We start from the raw sequence: 26,102 nt of genomic DNA on the forward strand, positions 1-26,102 counted from the left end.
TCTAGCTGGAGATGAATGAATGATGGACAGAGATAAATGTGAAGCAACCAACAGCTAAATTTGTTTTAATGTAAATTTTTCCTCAGTTTTGTCTTGTTAAATACGCTCTTTTGGCACGGTGTTCGATTCGTCACAAAGTATGGAAATTGTATCACCTACTGAGTTTCTCCGCTGACTACGTGGTCCGGTTATTTTATCATTATATGAATGCTTCATTTTGTATAAAATGAAATTAAGATTCCTTGTTATATTGATATGTTTAACTATGATTACATAATACCTTTTCATTCAGTTCTGATTTATTCAATCTTAGGGCCTTTTCACACGAGAATCTTGAATCATCATTGTAATGATGATTGCAATTCGTCGTTAGAATCATTGTACCACTCCCACGTTCACTCGAAAACTGTGATTTGAATTGGAATTCCTGAGCAAAGGCGGTAATGTGTCCTTGGTGACTTGTCAATCAAACCCAATCAAAGCACTGCATTGCAAAAAAGAAACTACGATGAGTGCATGAGCATGACAATTGTATTATCTACGGAAGTGCTTGAAATGTCACGTAAGCTCCGCCCCTCAAAAGTTGTTTTGGTGCTCAACCCTTTCAGACGTTTAGATTGTACCATAATTTGAGTGAAACTTAATTGGAATTCACCTCCAGAGTAGAATTTTACTTTTGATTGTGATTAGCGTTTGTGATTCTAGTTTGGTTTCACATGTGCTAAAAACTTGTCATTAGAATTATTTTTCACTGGAATCATCATTCAAATTACGATCTTGTTACCGTGTGAAAGGGCGGTTAGTTTCCCTATATACGCAAAGTAGCTATGTGAGGCAAGGCCCCTCCAGGTAAATCAGTATGCGTGACTTGCACCTGAATAGCCATCATGAACATTAATTTTGGTGGTATATTCAAGGCCGTCCAGGGACTGCAGTTTGTATGTGGCAAACATTATTTATAACTCAAGCCACTACAAATGCTATCATAATTCCAAGTTTTGCGTCAAGCTGTAACCTTGCACCTCTCTAGATACACATAATATTTTACCTGCCCAATGATTTGAGGTCTCTCATGTTTGTCAACATACATGAAAGAAATCACCCAAAATCACATCTCAAGACTTCCACATATCGTTTCAGTCAGGCTCATTAATGAATTGAGGAGCCTATTTCAAGGCCTATTTCAATTTCTTTGACTGCATAGATAGATGGATGGATGAATGGATGGATTAATAGATGGATGGCTGGACAGACGGATGGGTGGATGGACGGAGGAATGGATGGATGGATGGATGGACTGACAGACCTCATATGTCTTGAATCCTTTTCTGATAACCAGCACGGCATACAGGACAGATCTTATGCTCTCCTAAGGACAGTTCTTCAAAGGCTTCTAAGCAACAGAGATGAAAGACATGGGTGCAGGAGAGAAGGACAGTGGTTCTCTTCCCCTTTCTTGGTGAGTCCACATCAACATTTCCCTCTGATATGTTTCCAAGGGACATAATGCAGATGGGACAATCTTTCTCACCTCTCTCGACGGCCTGCAATTAGAAAAAGATGAGAAACACTTAATAATTTTTTATGAAATTAAAAAAAATTCAGCAAATGATATGGTGGTGACTCTCCTCTACATGCACAAGGGGGCCTCCATTTAAAATCCTATCCAAGAGGAGTGTCTTCCACTGCAACATAGCCTGTGCCTATTAAACAGGAAGGGGTATTTAAACACACAACTCCGACTACAGTCATTTCTCTGGGTTGGACTCGAACCTAAAATCTCCTGTTTGACAAGCAGGCGCTTTAAAACCGACTGAGCAACTTGCTCCCTTGATATAAATAAAAAAGTGTCATGAAGTTTATTCTCATATTATATTACACAAATACAGTTATTTTGGCAAATCACTTGATATTTTATGGTTATTAGAATTCAAGAAATTCTACACAACAATGCACATATAAAAATAAATATTTCATGAAACTCAAATACATATTTCCAAATCTATAATGAAAGGACAGGATTATTATCATTTATTCACTCACTCACTCACACTTAATCATTCACACAGGGCAACATGTGTCAGTCCCTTTATCATAATCCACAAAGCTAGAGGCACACTTCAGAAATCATTGACTGTCTTCCCCATCTCATATTTCAACACATGATACTACATAGCTTCAGTTCCCAACGCCACAGGGCTACAGATACATTGATTGACTTGATTCAACATCGCAGAACCCCTTCATATTTCCACCATCTGATTCGTTTCTCTCACAACTCTTATCGTCTGTTTGGCGCCATGGGTTCGTAGGATCCATGCAAAATGATATGAATCAAAACCTTTCTTCCAAAGATCAAAAGATGCAAAGATTTAAGTAGCTACATGTTTACATGTAAATCTGCCTAAAGTATCTTCTAACATGTGCAAATAAAAATCAATGTTGCGTGGTTTCTATTGCATAAGTAGCAGAGGGATGATCTTCAAACATTTAACAATCATACATTTGAATTCAGCTATCAAATATTTCATAAGTATGGCACAGTTGATGCTTAAAAATTTAAAGGAAATGAAGTTTGAAATTTAATTTCCAAATAATAAGTGCATAAATCACAATGAATATAGGCAACTCATCCTCTTCCTTGTTAACTTAATAGGCAATGAGGAATGCGATTTATCCTTTAATGTATATTATGCAACATTGTATGCATAGCTTGTAGATAATGGCCCGTATTCTGAAGTCCGGTTTAACTTGGACCATGGTCTAACTCTGTGCTAAAATTATGAGAAGCCAAACATTTCAAAATTTATTTTACAATGAATGCTTCTCATGTTAACTGTGCTCTTCACTATTATTTAATGATGAAGACATTTGTCATACTTATCCTTCCCAGACAGTTAATAATATTTTGGGAGTCAAATGAGCCGATACACTGAACCTCTACTGTAGGAGATTTATGTAATAACTGGCTTTCCATAGTTAAACCAAAACTTAAAACCAGAGTTTAAATTAATCCTGACTTCAGAATATGGGCCAATAGGACTTCCTTTATCAAAAGGGAAATTGATCATGTTCAAACAACTTGGGTCGATATTCATACAAAATACAACAATCTACATGTAAAACTTAAAATTATCATTGGGCTAGTTTACATGCATGAATGCCCAAAAGCAATGCATATTGTGTTAACCCAGTTACAATCAATTATTGAATATTTAAAACTTAGATGAAAGAGATGGGGAAACAAAGTTCTTGTGTGCTATCCCAGTCCCTTCCCTGGCCAACACTTTCTTAACAAAGTACCAGACTAATAAAGGAAAAGAGTAACATCGTGTGATTGAAAATGGAGATAATTTCATACAAGTACTTTCATATTAAAGAGAGGCCTATAGCCCGAGGATGAAACACCAAATTATCACAAGTGCCATCACTACTCATGTTTACAAGCTAAAGTGAATATTCTAGGTTACGGCGAATGGCACACTTTCCAACGCTGCCTGGCCTAGAGCACTCACAGTGAATAGCCTACTTTAGTTTTCAAAGCAAAGAACCTGGCCACCGTTAGCCAAATTAAGTGAATTAAAAATCTGATGCAATGGAAACCCAGGGGCTAACATCTACACAGAATTGATAAGTTAGGACTTACGATGTAATGGGTTGTTTTTATCTCCTTTTACAGGAGCTGACAATCAACGTTATTGACGTCACAGCTAAATTTTGCAAGATGTGACTGAAAGGAGAATAGATCATGCTTGCTGATGTTAATGAAGGGAATGAATAATAACTGAAGCAAGGAGGAATAGCATCAATGGTCATGATTGGAGTGACAATCCATAAACGGAATAAAAGCTCTCTACATTTATCAAAATTTTATTCAAAAACCCTTTAAACTTTAAAGCAAAAATAATATTGACTCTGCATGCACAGGTACCTGTCAGAGCCTGGCAAAAAATATTTGAGCAAACTTACTAAGGAGTTTATAAATAGTACACTTGTATAAAAAAAACAAAAAAAACTATTGACTCTTGATGGAGAGCATACTAACCATCACTGCTACAAGCATTCTGGGTTCTGGGATTGCAGGAATAGTTGCATCATTTGCAATTAAACTGAACTCTAAGATCAAATGCAATTTGATTTTAACCAATTAGAAGATTAAATTCAGGACTTCTGTTGGGAATTTACATTTCAAAATACAAATATTTAACTGCAATTTTCTGGGTCTAAAAGGGGGTGGAACTTCCAAGTACTGATTTAAGATCTAGTTCAAGGTTTACATCTATGGTGAACAATAACATTTGGGGAGGGGAGGAAGAGGTTCATATTGTCAGCATTAGAAAACAAGTGGAGCACCTCTGGCAGTCTCGCCTGCATTTACGCCATTCAATATAGCAGCAGTGCTGACTTTGAAAATAACTTTAAAATAATTATTCACAAAAAACACCATTAATATACCGGTAATAAAATAGTGTTTGACCTTGATCATGTAACCTAAGACTTGTGCAAGATGATCAGTGATACTTGATTTTCCCTATGTCCACATTTCATGAACTATATGTCTATATCCATAAACTTTCAGAGTTATGATGGCAATTCAACAAATACCCAAATATGGGCATAGTTCATTATCACTGACCGTAAATGAGCTTTGACCTTGGTCATTTGACCTGAAATTCAAGCAATATGTTTAGTGACATTTGATTACCCTTTATGTTCAAGTTTTATGAGCCAGGTCCATGTACTTTCTAAGTTATGCTGTCATTTCATAAACTTAACCTTGGTTAAGATTTCAATGTTGACGCCGCTGCTGCCGCCAGCTGCCGTCTGTTGCTCTACTATGCAGGCGAGACAAAAATATGGATGGCTGTTTAAAGTGCATAAAATTCAAAAGGCTTCATATTCAAAACCACAGAGAAACTGATAGCACATAACATTAGGCCATGTATATACTTTAATAGAGATTCAGTTTCTCAATGACTATGAAATTAAGTGTGGGCTACATGTATATAAATCATCACCCATATCAGACATCTGAGCTGATCATTTACAAAACCGTATTGCCCTAGATTCATAAATATCGGGAAGGGATAGGTATATTATTTGTATTTTCCTTGGTCTCATTGCGCATATTTACTTTGCATGCAGAGACGACGCAAAATATACCTTTGTATTTTCCCTGGTCTTACATCCGGGCATTTGTGGATGCGTATAAAGAGATACGCTTCATAGGATCTGCGCGCCAACAATATACGTCATTAAAAGACACCACTGGATCCAAGCGCTTGCAAGTACATCATAATGGTAAAGTGCAGAGCCTAGACCCTTATATTAACAAGACAATTATTTTGAAAAGAAATATCACCATTATCACGATTTTTGCTCTAGATATCTGATTTGGATGGTAATAAAAATATTGACTGGCTCTTCTTTCGGGGAACATCAAATATATTGCCCTTAAAAGCCCCATATTGCCCTCGTCTAAAGACTCGGGCCAATATGATTCTTTTGCTGGCAATATTTTGATGTTCCCCTCAAGGCCAGTCAATATTATATAAATATTTCATTGATTTATTATCTTATTATGACTGATAATTATGGAGGTGCAGGTATACAAAAATCAATTTGCACGAACCATACATGGATTTTAGACTTTTATAAAGTTACACTATCAACAAAATGATAGAATTGCTTTACTACAGTCAATATGTAACAAGTTCTGTTAAAAAATAATACAGTTATCAAAAAAATATCAATACAATAATCAGGATGCAACCTACTGATAAAAGAATCAGCATTTATTTCAAAATTTTGGCATTCTGGGAATCATGATTTTGATTGGTTACTGTCCTGTAATCACATGATTAATATTCTTGTTACCGATGGCAGAGTTACCAATGGTAAGTTGCGATGTATATATTGGGCAGAGGAGTGTTCCATCACCACCTTACCTCTCCCCAAAAACACAATCATACATGTAAACACATACAATAATGAAAGAAAAATGTAAACATGTTTCTACCAAGACATAACATCAACAACCACATGAATATTTAAAGTACTCATTTTAGCTTTCATTATAATAATACCAGCAGCATTCCACAGGAGCAAGCATTTCCTTTGATAACCCATAGAGTTTTGAATCTCCTTTAATTCCAAAAGACTTTTTATAAGAACCGCCCAATTCCATAGACACCAAAACAAAAATAACAAAACAATTGAGGCACAATTGGATACTGTCCCCTCCCTACCTTAAAAAGTAATTCTCCATCAAGGGACATACATGTAGATATTTCACTTAAGGGGCAAAGATATTCAAGGAAACAGAAACTTGATTTTAGATTAGATCTAAATAATGCAAACAGCAAGATTTGCAACATTACGGAAAGACCCTGAGAATACACTACCAGTCAAGAACAAAGGAAGAGATCATATAAACGTCCCCTACTTCTTGATAACCTTTCCATCCTTCCTGTCTTTCAAGGATGCTCACATTTATTATTCAATATATACTTTATTTACCTTGTATTGTATCGCTTCCCACTCATCTTCCGTGATAGCCCTCAGCAGCGTGGAGGTATCCAGGCTATGGAACACGCTTCGACTGTCGGCCACTGACCGGTCGATCTGTGAAAGAAACTCCTCCACCCTCGTGTCATACGATCTGACTAACCGATCGGTGATGGCCTGCAGCTGTATTACCATGGAAACAAGAGGATGGAGGAGGGGTAAACAGGGGTGTGTCAGTTTTCTGCATTTTAATTGGGTGTAGGATTACTTGTTTATTAGACATAGATAGCCCTTGTGTTGTTGCAACCCACTTGTAAGGTTTAATAGAACAGTGCAATAGAAAGAAAATTCACAATTTATGTAAATTTTATTCTTTTCTCTTTTTTATTTACCAAAGTCAACAGACCATCAAAATAATTTGTTTCTAATATTGATTAACCCCCATAACAACAAATAAAAATAAAAACCCAATTACCTTCCACATTTGCATATTGGTATATCCCTGCCTAAAATCGCTAGGCAATCTTTGTATTAAAGGTAGGAAATAACTAAATATTTGTATACATTGAAACATCTTCATATTATAATATAAAGATAATGAAACAAATGCGATTCATACATCAAAGCATCAGGAGATATCTAACTTGCTGTGGGTACTAACTTTCGAAAGAACAAAATCATCTCAATTTACCAAAGGTATAATAAAGCAGAGTATATTTTGCATTGAAGTAAATTACATGTATATATGGTGCAATGTGTTCAATGACAAAAACAGGCAAATTGTATATTCTCTCCCAAAATAACTAGCCATGTTCAGAATTAAGGAGGGGCAAAATAGCTGTCATAAGACTACATATGAATTATACTTTGTTTGCATAGAAGGCATACTTCAATAAATCAAAATTATACAAAAACTACTTTTTTTCATTTTCAGGGACTTTGTGATAAATTGAAATGGATTTCCTATTCTTCATTAAAAAAAATTTATGATACACATTGTCTACAGGTGTGATGTGTCATCATCTTCATTCAAAGGATGTCAAATCAGACCACAGAACCAAAATGTTGCACCCTTATTGTCTATCTTTTGTAAAGGATAAACACTGTACATAAATTTTAGAATAGTCCAGTATATTTCATTTTACAGATCACAGATCTTATTCACAGGCTCTAGGATTAGATGAAAGTCCTTGATGAAAAAAAGGGAAATGTTTAAAAACTTTTGTTCAATGTGTGCAGTTGAAAATCCTCAATGTATATTTTGTTTTACTCACACCAACGTTTCAAACCTCGACCTGCATTTTGCGACAAAGTGATTAAAAGCAAAGATTGGATGCTTGCCTACGGGTATGTGGTTAGTTAGCTGGGTTGTGATAGGGCAAGTCGGATATTGTGTTATTTGAGAAGATAGTCAGAGCGACAAAATTTCAGATCAAGCCAAACAATAAGGGTAGCCAAAGGCTATTTGCGTCTTTCAATTTTGGAACCTGCCAAGATCGCAGAGAAAACGAGATGGACATTTTGATGTAACATGACTACAGGTTGTGTGTTTTGAAAACGATATATGATAAATTCCTACTTCAGAGTGAATGATCTTGCACAACCACAAAGAGACAACTATGGGGTGTACAAATATTGCACTAACTTGTTCAAATTAATACAAAAAAAAAATTCAAAAAATGTAAACATTGATGATTGTGAATAGAATATACAATAGATGTATTATACTTATTTTGATTCCTACAAAGTTTAGAAAAAAAGTAAAAAAACTTTTAAAAATCTATGCATCGTTGTTGAGAAACCAAGTAATCAAGGTGCACATACTTAAGAGAAATAAAATAATATATTTTCATCAGTGAATATACTGAAAGTGAGTATGTGACTTTATCATCTCAGTTCTATTTCTACCAATCTGTTCTAAATGCATGTGAAGTGAAATATTTGGTGAAATATTTGGATTTGATATAAAAATGTAATTGAATATTGATTAATATGTTTGCAGCTCATAACACAAATATTTTTATTTACTGACTTAACATCACTACTATAGCCCTACCAAAATATCTATTCTATGATATATACATGTATGTGAACTATATCTGAGTGGGGGAAACAAATGATAGGAATATTGGTTCTATTGCATTCAAAAAGCATCTAACTGAAGGCTACACCATACCTTTATTTTCTAGGAATTTTTTTTAATATTGTAAGTAATTCATTTAAGTATTCAGAACCATGCACATCTAAATATTCAGTCTGTGTATATCTGATATGAATTACCGTTTAGTACGTTTACTAAACAGTAATTCATATCAGATATACAAAGACTGAATATTTAGAAATGTACATGACTTGTAATTGAAATTGAATTGTACAGAGCACAAAGCCTTCCACAAGTGTATGGTCAACACAAAATCACAAGTTGTTTTACATGCTCGCTGAAGAGTGCGGGAACCCCCCAGACTGCCCCCTCTCCAGTTTCGCGGCCCCCTAAGTTATACATGAATTCAATTTCCTTTTCAAACTCTTCTATTTGTTCAATTATCAAATTCATTGTGTTGATCATTCTATGTCATGTGCTGGTGTGATAATCTTTGAAAGAATAGGATAAGAAAATAAATATATGACTGCAATAAAAGAGGCAATTAACAATAATTCAAATATACAAGTGATATATGATTATATGTGTAGATATGTAAGTCAGTGCTGCAGAAAGACAATGTATTACCTCCTCTAATCTCTTGATCTGCATATCAGTAAAATATGAGAAACATACATTAATTTTATGATATTATGATTCTATGTGACTGTGCTTCTCCTACCATTTGTACATTACCAACTGGTCTACCTATGATTTTTTTTCATAAACAGACATCACTCAGCAGTAGCTGTGTTACCCTTGTGGTATTATTGGAGAAACATGAATAACCTATTTGTATATGTATGTGAAATATTTCAAGATTTGGGTACCTTATAATGTACTACCAATGAATGGTGCTACTTACCATCATCGTTATCATCATCATTATCAACATCATCATCAACAACATCATCATCAGCATCATCATCATCGTCATCATCATCAGCAGCATCATCATCAGCAGCATCATCATCGTCATCATCATCATCATCGTCATCATTATCAACGTTATCATCATCATCAACATCATCATCATCAGCAGCATCGTCGTCATCATCATCATCATCACCATCATCATCACTACCATCATCATCATCATCATCATCACTACCACCCTCATCATCAACATTATCATCACTGTCACTGTCATGTTCTTTAAATAACCAGTAAAATATTCCTAATAACTACAAGAGTTTATTGCCAGCTTTTATGCTGCAATGTTTATTTTGTTCTTCATTCAAGAATAATGATTGAAAATTAGTATCCATACATTTGTATTCATGAATACAAATTACAAAAGAATAATGTACACATTGACCATCAAGCACCTTCCAAAATTGTAATTATTCATCTGGGTTAGGCTTGAAAACTAATACTTCATTTTCACACCTTGAATCCATATACAATAAATCATTATTACACCAATCCACTTTGATTGATGTGTGTTATGACAGAAAAATCAAGTTCCTTTCCACTGATATAAACATCGTAAAAATATGATGTTCATTTTGAAATAAACATCATCTGCTGATGGCTTTTCTGTGATGACTTACTGGCTTTGGATGATTCCGAATACTATTTGTGTGAGTTTCATCTTTTTATAGCCACATATTTTCAATCATCATGGCAGATCACTGGGGATCTTGATTTACATGTACATTTTAACAAGTGGATTGGAAAATTCAAAGTAAATTGCGCCGGCTGTGCAAAGGATAGGAGCTTGGCTCACGCATACAGTATGTCCTATTATGTCACATTATATACAATTGAATATATTTTGTTTTGTTTTTTGTTTTTGTCAATTTTCTTTTCTACTCATGATAAGTGCACAATGGGTGAAACACAATGTGTATGATGCAAAAGGTGCCTGTACATTTCCCCAAGTAATTACACACTTGTTAAAGCAAACTCACTTTTAAGAAAATGAATAATAAAAATTGTTTCAATGAATATGAAATATTCATCATAAATACCAAAAGTATTTGTAACCATATTGATATGTTCATGTCAAAATAGACATTTAGAACCCATTTTTGATGGAAAGTACTTTTATGTAATATTTATACCTAATTTCTTGTATCTTGTCCCATTATAATCATACTTAATCATACAATAGAGATTATTCCAAGGGGAAAATGTTAGACCCCTTACATGTAGGTGCAAAACAAGATTCCAAAATAGTACACCTTTTATGATAATTCTTTCAAATTCACAATAATTCAATAATTTAATTCTCAATATGTTTGTCTGTGCAATACTTTTTACCAGTCTTTCACCTTCATTCTTACTATACCTCATTATTTTGATGTAATTTATGAGTTTTCTGTTCAGATTTTTTTAATTGATGTGTTAACTTTTAGGATTGGTAATTTTTAACAAATATCATATTAGTCAGGCAGCATATGTCATGATTTACCGGCTACTTCGAAAACTTGGCTAAGTCTGATTTTTCACTTTTACGTGATTGGTGACATCACAAGGAACAACTTCCAACTTGGTGACAAATTTCTAATGGTCATCTTGACCATGTTAGGGGTCAAAATAAGGTCAATGGGGGTCAATTTTTTAAATTGCCCCAATTCTCTCAAATGACACATCAAATTGTTTGTCTTGTTATACTGAACAAAAAAGTGTACACAATTATATACTCTTGACCTCCCGTTAAAAAGTTATGACCAGAAATGTCAAAGGTCAACGAACTTTCGTTAAATGGCAAATTACACTGAAGGTGTTAAGAAAGCTCATTTTTTCCGTGTTTTTATGCATGTGTGTACTTTTTTATTTTCGATTTTGATAAGTCCATCGTCAGAAACCCTTATCCAGAAGATGTAAAGGGTCAAGGCAAGGTCAGGGAAAGGTCAAAGGTCAACAAACTTTCATTGGAAGCCAAAATACACGTCTAATAGCGGTTAGAAGTTTAGAAGTCTTATTTTTCGTGGGTTCTTTATTTTGAGTCTATATCTAAGAAGACATTTTATATATATAAAGGGTCAAATGTGCTTATTTAGGAAAAAAATAGATAAACAGAGATAGACGTCGAATGCATTCAGTGTGGTATTGCGAGAATACCTTGAAAAGACTTGACAAACCCTTATGCCCTTAAAATCCTGTCATCTTCAAGATGTGATAAGTGCAACCAGGGAGTTTTTTTTTATTTAGGAATTCAATTCAAGTTCAGTTCATTTTCAATTTACTCATCTTTGATATGTAAAGACTTATTTCCTTCATTTGCTTTGTCAGAATATCTTAATTAACAGAAAATATTGTAATGTATTGGGGTACAAGTATAATACTATGTTAACAGAATAAACACATCGATTGATCAGTGCTCCCAGCTCCTAAGAAAGATGCCTAACATTTCATTTGGATTAGCTTGCAAATAAAATAATGAGGTTAGGATTGAGGATGATAAGTTGGGCTCCAATTGTTCCTCAATTAATTCTAATATATGACGATTATATTATTTCTGACAAAGAAGCAACATCGTGTAGGCATGCTATTTCATGGATGTCCATTATGCTGATGTGATATATTCTGACCATTACTCGATCTCTGGAGTCAAGAAGGACTACACATTTATGGTTCATGTGCTGTTCTAAGCTTATCATTGGGCCCTTTTGCATTTTGTAAAGTTAAAATTTATAAGGATCTCGTGCATACTTTTGGTCAATTATATTTATTTTTTTTGTAAAAATGCAAGTCTTCACAATTTCTGGGGGCAGCCCCCCCCCCCATTCCCGCTGCGGTATGGCCGTGGTCTACTTCACTTATATAATTATTCTTTCTAGTAACATCCAGGTAATTCAGCAAGTAGGAAAAACAAGAACGACAAAAGAACAAAAACAAAATCTGCATCTGGTATTAAATTTAGTTTCACATTGTGTGCTCGGAAAAACACACTTGATAAAATAGTACAAGCCGTGTTAATGTCAGCACATAATCAGGAATGTGTAGTCGTTGGCTCCAGAGATCGAGTAATGGTCAGAACATATCACATCAGCATGATGGACACCAATGACTGACTACAATGAGCATGCATGAACGATGTTGCCTCTTTGTCAGAAATAAATAACAGTCACACATTAGAATTAGTAGCAATTTGAGTCCAACTTATCATATCATCCTCATTCCTCACCTCTTATTCGTGAGTTAATCCAAATTAGATGTTAGGCATCTTTCTTAGGAGCTGGGAGCACTGATCAAGCAATGTGTCTGTAAACATACATGTAGTGCACATAAATATATACCCCAATACATCACAATACTTTCTGTTGATTAAAATATTATGTACAAAGCAAACGGACTAAATGTATCTTTACATATCAAAGACTAGTAAATTGAAAATGAATCGAACTTGAATTGAATTCCAAAATCAAGAAACTCGGAAAGAGCTGGTTGCATTTATAAGTACATTGATATGATACGACTTTAAGGGCATTAGGGTTTGTCAAGTGGTTTCAAAGTATTGCTGCAGCCATACCACACTGAATGCATTCGACGTCTATCTTTATCTATTATCTATTTATCTATTTTTTTCCTAAATACGCATATTGGACCCATTTATATATAAAATATCTTCTGAGATATAGACTCAAATAAAGAACCCACGAAAAATAAGATTTCTAAACTTCTAACCGGTATTAGACGTGATTTTTGGCCTCCAATGAAAGTTTGTTGACCTTTTGACCTTTCCCTGACCTTGTCTTGACCTTTATATCTTCTGGATAAGGACTTCTGACGATGGACTTATCAAAATCAAAAATAAAAAAGTACACACATGCATAAAAACATGGAAAAAATGAGCTTTCTTAACACCTTCAGTGTAATTTGCCATTTAACGAAAGTTCGTTGACCTTTGACATTTCTGGTCATAACTTTTTAACGGGAGGTCAAGAGTATATAATTGTGTACACTTTTTTGTTCAGTATAACAAGACAAACAATTTGATGTGTAATTTGAGAGAATTGGGGCAATTTAAAAAATTGACCCCCATTGACCTTATTTTGACCCCTAACATGGTCAAGATGACCATTAGAAATTTGTCACCAAGTTGGAAGTTGTTCCTTGTGATGTCACCAATCACATAAAAGTGAAAAATCAGACTTAGCCAATTTGTCGAAGTAAATGACATATGCTGCCTGACTATATTGAATTTGAATTGATTTTGATTTTTAGAATTTATAATGAAATCTATTTTCCTTATAATGTTTGTATCTGTATAAGGGTATCATGCTACTGTAATTATCTTATACTGTCTTCTAGTTTGAAATATGATTGTTGGAGAATTTTTATAAGCATGCTAGAATTTCAGCCATTCGGCTGCCATGTATGCAATTGAATATGTGAAATGAAATGCCATTATTGGATTGAATTGAATTCATGAAAGGACTTGTCGCAAGTTTTATCCGACAAAGTATGTGTTATCCCACATTTATCATAGGAACTTTGCTTCTCACCTTATCAAACTTAAGAAAAGTTGTCAGATCTGACATGTCGAATGAAAAATGTTGAAGAATTCAGGTATTTTAATAAATTGCAGTCATTTGTTTGATTCTACAGGAATGTTGACAATTTAAGATTCAATATTTTTATTACCACATAAGTATTTACTTACATGGTTTCTATAGTAATAGAAAAACAAAAGAAACAAGTGGAGCACCTCTGGCAGTCTCACCTGCACTACATGATTTAATACAGTAGCAGTGTTGAATTGAAAACTACTATAAAATAATTATTCACAAAAAATACCATTCATATAATGATACAATACTACATGTATGTTCATTGACCCTAAATGACATTGACCTTGATCGTGTGACCTAAGACTTGTCAGTGATACTTGATTACCCCTATGTCCAGAATTCATAAACTATATCCACAATTCATAAACTATATCCATAAACTTTCAGAGTTATGACAGCAATTTAATAATTACCTCCAACATGGCCAATGTTCATTGACTTTAATGACCTTTGACCTTGGTCATGTGACCTGAAACTCGCATAGGATGTTCGATGATACTTGATTTACTCTTATGTCCAAGTTTTATGAACTAGACCAACACAATTTAAGAGTTATGGTAATTAAAAAAATACCCCCACTTTGCCAAAGTTCATTGACCTTAAATAACCTTTGACTTTGGCCATGTGACCTGAAACTCGCACAAGATGTTCATTGATACTTGATTACTCTAAAGTCCAAAGTTTTATGAATCAGATCCATAATCAATCAGTTATGATGGTACTTCAACAATTACCCCCAACTTGGCCAAAGTTCATTGACCCTAAAAGACCTTTGACCTTGGTCATGTGACTTAAAACTCGGGCAGGATGTTCAGTAATTACCCTTGATTACCCTTATGGCCAAGTTTCATATACTTTCTAAGTTATGATGACATATCAAAAATCTTAACATTAGGTTAAGATTTGGTGTTGAAGCCGCCGCCATCAGAAAAGCAGTGCCTACAGTCTCACTCTGCTATGCAGGTGAGACAAAAAATGAAATGAAGTGAAATATTTACCTTTGCTTCATAAAATTTCTGTCTCAACTTCGGATCCTTGGGTGGAACAGTTTCTCTCAACTTTTTGTACCAAGAATGGACTACATACCCTCTCCAGCAGGCTTGTATCCTGTATTAAAAGCAAAATACTAACAATGAAATACTATACACTCTACATAGAGAGGGTAAAATTAATATATGGTAAAACGGCGATGCATACATCCTCTGAATCAAACAGGTAAAATCAATATGTGTTTATTAAGATAAGGTTAGGTTAAAATAAATCAATAACTGAAAACTCTTAAACCATGGGTAAAGTCAAGCATCAATTATTCAAAGTATTACCAAGACCTGTTTTAAGTTTGGTTAATTATAAACACTATGTTCTTTTTCAAAATCAAATACTATAGGTTAATATATACCAACAGCATTCATCTTATATTCTATTGATTAATCCTTATTCTTACTTGTACTTGGGATTTATCAATCGATTAAATATTTCTTTAACTTTTCAAGTCTTACTTGCAGCTTGTGTTGTTTTGCGAGTCTTAGCAACAATTGGTCAACCCAAATGCATCTCATAATGATAAAATGATGGTGTGTGTATTGGTCAATTCCAGCCAAATGTTGCATTTTTCCATTTTCAAAAATTTCTTTTGGGAGCAATTTTGTTTATACTGTTTATAAGTATACAGTTTAAGGTTTACAAAAACACACTTATATTTACTATACCCTCATTCATTCATAAAATATGCAATGTACACTCTGTTGCATTGTGGTACTAAGATTTCATAGAAAATTTACAACTTTCACCCATCCTTGGCTCCTGGCAAGCAAAGGGTGCTGATGAAAAATCCCACTGTCCATGTGACCTCCAAGCAATAATTTACCATTAGCTGTATTGTTTTACACGCTGCAGTGAAACTATGAGGCACAAAATACATTTCAAGGTGTGTATGTTTGATGTCCCATAAGTCACAGTTTTGAGCATTAAGTTTCCCTCATATGCTGCCATAGACTCCTGGAGACAAGTATTGGACTTTTTTATCTACCATAGTACATGCTTGCTTCAACAAATCAAGCTGCATCTGTATTGGACTTGAAATAGCTATACTGGGGGGACATACATTTCAGTCCCATAAGTCACATGTCCCATAAGTCACATATACAGTTCGTAAACCATGCCACCTTAAAGCTGTCCATGACAGCAAAGAGAGAGACAAGAATGCTTAAAAGCTGGAGAACAGTATGCTGACTGTCAGAAAAAACAGTCTGAATATCAAAGGCAGTGCATTGAACAACAAAAAATAAGTTTGCATTGTGTGCCCAGTCCAGAAAGAAGGAGAAAACTGAATATGATCGCTAAAATGCAAAGCTGAGTGCAGGTGAATTGGGTTTGTTTCACCCTAGCTTTTAGTCATTTTTTAGGTCCAGATCATTCTCTTGGTTTTCTTGTCCCCTTAGAGTGTGCATCAACTGTTTTACATATGATGTGAACTTGGTATATACACGTAGTTCCATGGAAACTATTAAAACCTATGTCAATGTCCCATCAGTCACAAATTTTGTAGTTGAGCGACCCTCTGGATCCTGTCAAAATAAGAGCACCAGTCCTCAGATGCATTTAAGGCTACCATGAGCAGAGCTATTAAAGCCCCTGTAAATGCCAAAAAATTGTTCAGAAGCTTGCAATCAAGTTTTCTCAGAATCATTCCTGCTGCCTGCCAATAGAAAGGAACATGCGCATTTAAAGAGGACCAAAGGGTGGTGTCATAATGTCATGAACATCGAATCGCCGGTTCTAAACCTAGTCGCAGCTGCATGATCGTCTTACACATTTGTATTTGCAAAAATAATGATTTGTGTTGTCCTTGGTTGTTACCATCATTCTGATAGTCGTAAAAGGGCACTGGTTCATAAAGCTTTTCGTAACTTAAGAGCGACTTTAAGAACGACCGATGATCCTTGTGGTAAATGTCATCATAAATTGGCAATGTTTTAGCATATAAGAAAGGATCACTAGTCATTCTGAAAAGTTGCTCCTAACTTACAACAGCTTTATGAAATGGCCCCAGGTTATTTTGTTTAGAACCAGGCCGCCATTACACCATGACAACTAACATCACTTTGGTACTCAATAAATGATGATGTCCTTACAGGCATTCAGAATTTCTATGAAAGAGATGACATATCAACCCAAGCAGCTGGCAAAAAAAGAAGTTGTGATAGGGTGCATCCCCATGGTATATTTTTTAACCAACATTTTTTGTATTGCCTGAAGTGTATAGTTAATGAATCTTGATGTTCCCTTTGTCAAATCGTGTCCCATGGGGTTCCAAATTGGCAATTTTGGCAGCCATCTTGGATTTTTCATGAAAATCAATTATTTTCATATTTTTTGCACAGACAATGGTAAATCTTCCATGTAAATGAATACACTTTTTACTATACAAGTATACATGTACATGCAGTTTAGATAGTAGAAAGCGATTGCAACTGTTTTCTAGACAGTCCAGGTAATGAATTTTTTAAAAAGAATTTATGCCAAAATTTTAATATTTTTTGTCAAAAATTTGCCTGTGCACTGATATCCATCTGTTTTATCATAAACATCAACAGCTAATGAAAAATATGAGCATTTGACACAAAAGAGAGTATATTAACAAGAATATTGATTTACTTCATGGCAGCATTAATGTCTTAATTTCTCACATGTAATACACTGTAGTGTAAAGGTCATTTTCTTACCATACTGTATGAGACAGATAGAGAAAAGCAACATTTATTTGTCCTATCTGTAACAAATATGTCATATCATTATGTCCCATCAGTCACAATTGAAAGTGTGTACATTCTTTCTAATTGTTCATTTTTCATCTGTTTGCTAAATATTTATGATTGTAATTGTTTATTGATTATTTTCTACTTATTTGATTACAGTTCTTAAAACTTGATGACAAGTTAGGAAGCTTTTTTTTGGTTAATGTTCCCTTTATATAAATGAACTGCGTGAAAAGATGTTTCTGCCCTTTGTTGAATTTATTTCTGACACAATGGCATGAATTATTAAGGGTGTCATCTTATTAGGAAATATTTATTCATGCTGAAATTAAGTTTGACTTATTAAGTAATCGCGAGGAAATGTTAATTCCATGAAATGAGATAGGGTCCCATCAGTCACATTCACTTGTCCCATAAGTCACACACGATTGCACACAACTACTGAAACAAATGAAATGAATCAAGTCCAATTCAAGTACTGTTAGTGAGCCCTATCACTAGTTAATCTCCAAGCCCAAATCTAAAAACATTGTCATAAAACTGAGATAGATATGGCACTTTGAACAAAAGAGCCCAATTTGTGTGGTCCATCAATGTCCCATAAGTCACAATGACATTTCTGAATATCTAGCACCCTATGCAACCAAGCTGAAAGCATACATTTTTGTATATAGTAAGTTAAAGTATTCTTCTTTCAGTTTAATAAAGTAAATCCATGTTTGTGCAGCTACTATTTCAAATATGCACCTCAGTTATGTGGAAAAAAGTATCAAATGTCCCATAAGTCACAATGGAATTGACCTATTATGAAATACACAAATTCAGTTGGTGTATTCATTTATATTCCAGAATAATTAAAAAAAAACCTACAATAGGGTTTTTAACCCCTATGGCCCGTATTCTAAAGTCGGGTTAAACATAAACTCAGGTTTAAAGTTGTGGTTTGAGTATGGGAAGCCGAAAGTATCAAAATTTTTATCAAGTTGTATGTTTCTAATGTTTACTGTGCTCTTTCCTGATTCATCGATGGTGAAGACAATCATCTATTTATACTTCTAACACAATCATGATTGATTTGAGAGCCGAATGAGATGAAAGTATGATATCTCTACTAATAGTGATTATGTAACAATTGGCTGTCCATACTTAAACCACAACGTTAAACCCGAGTTAAAGTTAAACCCGACTTTAGAATACGGGTCATTATGATTAAAACCGCCTTTACAAATTACAGCCTAATTATTCTTGTGAGTATATGTTCTGTAGCTGACCTCGTGGCACACTGATGACGATGATAAGTAGCACCTTCGTGTATGACCCTGGTTTGGTACTGTTGCTTTCGACACATGGGACACGTCTTACGACCAGTGAATCTCTCAAAAGCTTGAAGACAATTCTATAACACACATAAGCATTGGAAGAATTTCTAATGTTAACCAATTGAAAGCCACCAAACATGTCCCTCTTCTACGGAAGGTTGATAGTTCGATCCCTAGCTGGGTCACATCAGAATTATAACAAGTGGAATGCCTCTGGCCGTCTCACCTGCATCACGCAGTTCAATATAGCAGCAGTGCTGACTTTGAATACTACTCTAACTCGCACAAGATGTTCAGTGATACATGGTTACTCTTATGTCCACTTTTTATGAACTAGACCAATAAACTTACAGAGATATGATGGTTATTCAACAAAAAACCCCAAAATGGCCAAAGTTCATTGATCGTACATGACCTTTGACCTTGATCATGTGACCTGAAACTCGAACAGGATGTTCAGTGATACTTGATTACTCTTATGTACAAGTTTCATGAATCAGATCCATAAACTTTCAAAGTTATGATGGTAATTCAACAGATACACCCAATTCGGCCAAAGTTCATTGACCTTTGACCTTGGTCATGTGACCTGAAACGCGCACAGGATGTTCAGTGATACTTGATTACTCTAATGTCCAAGTTTAATGAACTAGACCAATAAACTTTCAAAGTTATGATGGTAATTCAACAGATACCCCCGATTCGGCCAAAGTTCATTGACCCTAAATGACCTTTGACCTTAATCATGAGACCTGAAACTTGCACAAAATTTTCAGTGATGCTTGATTACTATTATGTCCAAGTTTCATGAATCAGATCCATAAACATTCAAAGTTATGATGGGAATTCAACAGATATCCCCAATTCGGCCAAAGTTCATTGACCCTACATGACCTTTGACCTTGGTCATGTGACGTGAAACTCATGCAGGATGTTCAGTGATACTTGATTAACCTTATGTCCAAGTTTCATGAACTAGGTCCATATACATGTATTTTCTAAGTTATGATGACATTTCAAAAACTTAACCTCAGGTTAAGATTTCGATGTTGATTCCTCCAACATGGTCTAAGTTCATTGACCCAAAATGACCTTTGACCTTGGTCATGTGACATGAAACTCTAATAGGATGTTCAGTAATACTTGATTAACTTTATGGCCAAGTTTTATTAACTAGGTCCATATACTTTTTAAGTTATGACGTCATTTCAAAAACTTAACCTCAGGTTAAGATTTGATGTTGACGCCGCCGCCGCCGTCGGAAAAGCGGCGCCTATAGTCTCACTTTGCTTTGCAGGTGAGACAAAAATGGGGCCGTCTGCCTTCTTGCTACATGCTCAGCATTTAAATTGGAAAAGGGTAATAATAACATAATGATATACAATACTAGAAGAGTATTGGCTTCCCTGGGTTTTCATTTTAATTATTATATCACTTAAGAATTTGGTAGTGTAATGTTATCTCAAATAATACTCAATAACTTTGCAGAAATAGAAACCTAAGAGACAAACTAATATTAGCGAATTAGTTAAACAAATTATTTCAAATATTCAAAATAAAATCACATTAAAAAGGAAAAATCTACCTACTTATGGAAATAATAGTTTAAATGTTTATAGAATGTACACTCGCCAAAAAAAGTTCTTGGACACTTATAAAAGTTAAAATATTCCATACAGATATTTGATTAAAGGCAAATTATTGTCAACATGACCAGATGTTGACATGACATTTTGACATGATGTTGACAGTATGACATGACATTTTCATGTGAACAGTCATGCATGGGTGGTTAAATGCTTTAAACAATAGCAATGTCAGTAAAAGAAAATTGCAAGAAATGGACCACTCAAATGCTAATGATCATGGCCATCCTGTAGGCATACATTCAACAATTTCAACAGACTGTGGTTATCATTGGAATTGAATGGTTAGGGATGCTCCATGAGATGCATAATGAGATGGATCATTTGGACACTCACTTTCAAGATAAAGCTTTTCAACCAAGAGCGTGCAAGAGCAATAAGAATGTTGCAGTCTGGGCAGTCATTTGGACAAGTGGTTCAATATTTCCAAGTTTAATCAACGACAATTTCAAATTTGAACCAGCGGTATTTGGCTACTGATGAAGTTAGAGACCGCCCTCGGAGTGGTCGACCTAGGGCTACCACCTCTGGAGATGATAGGAGGATAAGGATAATTTTCTTTTGTTTATGCCAAGATATTGAAATTTAACATTTTTTTCATCGACTTTGACTTAAAATTCCAGTGGAATAGTGATGCTTCCAAGGTGGATAACTTTCTCTTCACATTTAGAGTGGTATTTGACTTGGATATTTATGCCACACAAACTTTCACAACTGAAAGAATGACTGATCGTTTTCTTGCAATTTTCTTTTACTGACATTGCTATTGTTTAATGCCTGTAACCAGTCATGCACTGACTGATCCATTTCTTGCAATTTTCTTTTATTGACATTGCTATTGTTTAAAGCATTTAACAACCCATGCATGACTGCTCATGTGAAAATATCATGTCATACTGGAAGAGGAATATTGTCTGGTCATGTTGACATACAATAATTTGCCTTTAATCAAATATCTCTATGGAATATTTTAACTTTTATAAGTGTCCAAGAACTTTTTTTGCCGAGTGTATCAAATACTCCCTGAATTCACTTCTTAATTCATATTCCCAACGTTAACAGCACATGACATGGAACTTACCCGATGGAATACATGTGAACATGACAGCAACACCTGAAAGGAAGATGAACAAATAACAGAGAAAGTTTTGATCATTCTAAGAATATCTATGCGCTCTACATTCACCAACTTGGAAAACCAATATTTAATAGCCTTACTATTGTTTGTACTCTCTAATTGATACAAACAAACATAAACTCACTCCAATAAACATATACATGCATTTTTAATTGGTAAAAACTCAATGAACTGTACAATTCACATCAGGTTTTGCTTTCTTTATCAAACAACCTTGTATAGGTAATTTTGTTTAAAACATTACTTTAATTCAAAAGCAAAAGGAAGAAAGGAATACATATAAATAAGACAGTGATATTACAACAAAGAGAGAGAGAACACAAACAGAAATATTAATCTTCCCAAATAGACGTAAATTCCATTTGATTTGCCAAGTTAAAAATTATCTATTCCCCCCTCCCCCTCCTCCCCCCCCCACCCCCAGGCATGTCCCTCTAGCAACACTACAGACTGTACCTGCTGATGAAGACCAAAGTCTTCCTTACAGATAGCACACGGTTGGATAGAATCATCTCTTTGATTAGACTGGTCTTTGACCTTAGCCCACTGATCCTCTGACAACGGTTGCTCTGGTGCATCAACTATCCCCATCTTCTGGGCTGGAGTTATTTCGTATAAAGGACAGAAAAAAATGGAAAAAATTCAGTCCTCTTCCTGAATTCTTTATTGAGAAAGATCATAAACACATGTACATGTACAATAAATGCACTTATTGTGAATTGTTTTTGAACAGAAAGATGAATTTTGTCTTCAACTGATTACCTAAATTCAGCAGATTTTTATTACACAATACATAATTGCTAGGAAATCCTGCTATTGACTCAAGGAATACTTGTAATATAGAGATTTGAAAATTAGAACTTATTCTTTTATATAGAGTTTTGAATTTCAATTTCAATATTGTGACAAAGATAGAACAGAATACATAATTTGCTACGGTCACATAGATTGAATTTCTTGAATTTTTGCTGCTGTCACTGGTTTCGCAAGTCAACATAACTATTCTACATTCAACTTTTAAACTAGTTAGCAAACTTTTATTTCTGTGATAAGAAAATCAATAATTTTCAGGAAATTATGACAAGTCTAGACATACCAAGAGTAAGCGGTTTAGGCTTCGGGTCCAAGACATATTCCTTCTCTTCCGCAGTTTTCTTGGAATTTCTATTAACCTTTTTACCCCTCCCAGTGTCTACAACCGCCTTGGCCGCTTTTGACGGTTTCTTTGCTGGTGGGAACTTTTGAAGAGGCCTTTTAAAAGGGTCCACAAGAGAGAGATTCTGCATCAAGTGGTCTTGAATTGCCACAGCAGCCAGTGCTGTACTACTCCCCTGCATTAGTAAAAACAGACTGACTGCAGTTAGCATACTTTACCTTAATTACCTGTCAATTTGCAAATGTTCTAATATGAAAAAAAAGAGTAAATTATGCCAATATTTTGCATACATGTAGGTCCTTCAAATGAGAACATTAGAATGGTAGGCCTATTAACCCTTTCCACACTGATGCACACTCGGTGCCTCGCAACCTTTGCATTTCACGCTCAAACAATCCATTGTTTCCCTCCCTGAAAATAATTCAGCACAGCTAGGGGTTCATAGCCCAGCACACAAAGAGTAAAGCTACGTGTGCATGTATATGAAGGGCTGCCCTCTATATGTTAAGAGAGAAAAAATTGAATAATTTTCATCTTTATATATTTTTTACACTGATTTCAGGACATTTTAGCAGTGTATTAAAAAAATGGGAACACTGTACAATATTCTGTAATTAATTTTAACATGCATAGGTTGCAACTCTCCTATACGTAAGACCAACATTTGCATCCTTTCAGATTGACGATGTGTTTTCCAACTGCATTCACAGCAGTCCCATGGGGGGGGGGGGCACTTATTCACTGACGAGTGGATACCATGCGCGACCAAAAAAACACTTGAAAAGGATGTCTTTTTCAAGATTATTAATTTGCATTTCGGTCGCTTTAACTTTCAAAAGTTGGATTCATTTAGTTTATTGAAGACAAAAATTGAAGAGCCCCAACGGGGGATTTTGCATTGTAAGTCCCCTAATGGTGGCTGCATGATAACGAGCCGTCTGTGTACAAGGAAAAAAAAAATTTCTTCTGGAAACAGTACAGTCCACCTTCTGGTGTGATTGTCGTACTGGTGAAGTGCACTCATCCTACGAACATTATCTGATAAAAAATTGCTTACAGCGTGCAAGTAAAAAACAACCACCGTTATTAACGGAGCTGGGCCCTTTTGTACGTCTTGTTTAAAGATGTGTAGAGAGGTACAATTAACTGTGCTTTGAGGGAGGGAGTTTCAAAGTCTTATCGAATCTGGAAGGAAGTAGCCTGGAGGCGTTCTGGGGTAAAAATCATAGTACTATTCGTACCTTTACCCCCTAACGCCTGGCGCTTGGCCCTATAGGGCCGTACGTCGGGAAGGAAAATGCAACTATACAAATGCACCAAACAGCGCCTTATAATTTGAATCTGACGTTAACACTTCTGTACATGGGTAAAAATATCGGTTAGCACGTTTGGTTATATTAAAATTTAGTGAATAGCAAAAAAATCGCAGAAATGGGATGAAGAAATAAAAGTAGAAGAGAGTTTACTCACATTTGTTGTCTTCGCCATCTTGGATCCATTGTTAATGCAACCTAGTTACGTGACGCTTATAGAGGGCGGCAAAATCAAGTGCTAAAATGTCCCGCTTCAACCACTGAACCAGGGGTGTTTCATCAATATTGTCGCGCGACAACTATCAGCGCTGACAGTTGTCGCGCAACAATATTGATGAAACACCCTCCTGGTTCAGTGGTTGAAGCGGGACATTTTAGCACTTGATTTTGCCGCCCTCTATAAGCGTCACGTAACTAGGTTGCATTAACAATGGATCCAAGATGGCGAAGACAACAAATGTGAGTAAACTCTCTTCTACTTTTATTTCTTCATCCCATTTCTGCGATTTTTTTGCTATTCACTAAATTTTAATATAACCAAACGTTGCTAACCGATATTTTTACCCATGTACAGAAGTGTTAACGTCAGATTCAAATTATAAGGCGCTGTTTGGTGCATTTGTATAGTTGCATTTTCCTTCCCGACGTACGGCCCTATAGGGCCAAGCGCCAGGCATTAGGGGGTAAAGGTACGAATAGTACTATGATTTTTACCCCAGAACGCCTCCAGGCTAGGAAGAAGCTCCTCTGGTAGACAAGTCAAGTGTTCTGGCAAAGGGAACAAGGATCTTCTGAGAATGACCTCTTATTAAAAAAAATTTTTTAAACTCCTCGAAACAGACGGTTGCCAGCTGTCTAGGTCCGCCATTGCTAGCAACAGTTAACAGAGTCAGAGACCGAACTCTTTTGGTCTATATGGTACCAGCACAATTTGCTACATGTGGGACATAGCTATAGGTAATTAGAAGTTTAGAACATCGCGCTATACAAGTTACAACTCACCTTTGGCAGTCTTGATGGATTGTTTCCATTAAAACGTGAATCACTGTAATGATGAGACCCCATCTGGATGTAAAAGTGAAACTACAGGTAAATCACAGTCAAATTAAGATACACAGAACTTAGATCTCGATCTTCACAGGTGACTTAGGCTAAGGAATCTCAATTCGTTGTTTACCGTTGTTTAGCAATCAACTACCGGTATCCATTTCGAATCGGAGCGAGCTCCCTCTATCTTCTTTTGCATAATAGGCTGTGCAGAAGCAATTTGGTCTTACTAGTAACTTGCTTTGAATGTTTTATTTTCGATTCACTTACATTACATAATTTTTCTCCTAATAAATATCCATAATTTATCAATTCCAATTCTTCATCTCTCTTCTACTTCAATATCTCCAACTCTTCTTTTACCCTTCTTATATTTTCATTCTTCAAATGTCCAGTAACTTGCAGGGGCGGATCCAGCCTTCGCCAATGGGGGGGGATCGAGATTTAGACCTACAAATGGGACACTCTATTCATGTTTTGCAAAATCATGAAAAAACAGTAATACTAAAATAGGGGATCTTCCTACATTAATAATGCGAGCACAAAGCGAAAGAAC

The 26,102-nt window shown here is 35.2% G+C and overlaps 1 protein-coding gene across 1 annotated transcript; it reads right to left on the minus strand.

The window, feature by feature from the left end:
* Nucleotides 1-394: 394 nt before the first annotated feature.
* Nucleotides 395-25,644, minus strand: LOC121411227 (RING finger protein 32-like). Its single transcript, XM_041603819.1, has 8 exons — nt 25,502-25,644; nt 23,127-23,361; nt 22,487-22,629; nt 21,974-22,006; nt 19,199-19,323; nt 15,168-15,276; nt 6,520-6,690; nt 395-1,544 (listed from the first exon to the last, which is right to left on the minus strand). Exons 1-8 carry the CDS (start codon nt 25,562-25,564, stop codon nt 1,308-1,310), a joined length of 1,116 nt encoding a protein of 371 aa, XP_041459753.1. The 5' UTR covers nt 25,565-25,644; the 3' UTR covers nt 395-1,307.
* Between the last annotated feature and the right edge of the window lie 458 nt (nt 25,645-26,102).

The sequence above is a fragment of the Lytechinus variegatus genome, chromosome 3 (assembly GCF_018143015.1).
Source record: "Lytechinus variegatus isolate NC3 chromosome 3, Lvar_3.0, whole genome shotgun sequence".
Classification (NCBI taxonomy): domain Eukaryota; kingdom Metazoa; phylum Echinodermata; class Echinoidea; order Temnopleuroida; family Toxopneustidae; genus Lytechinus; species Lytechinus variegatus.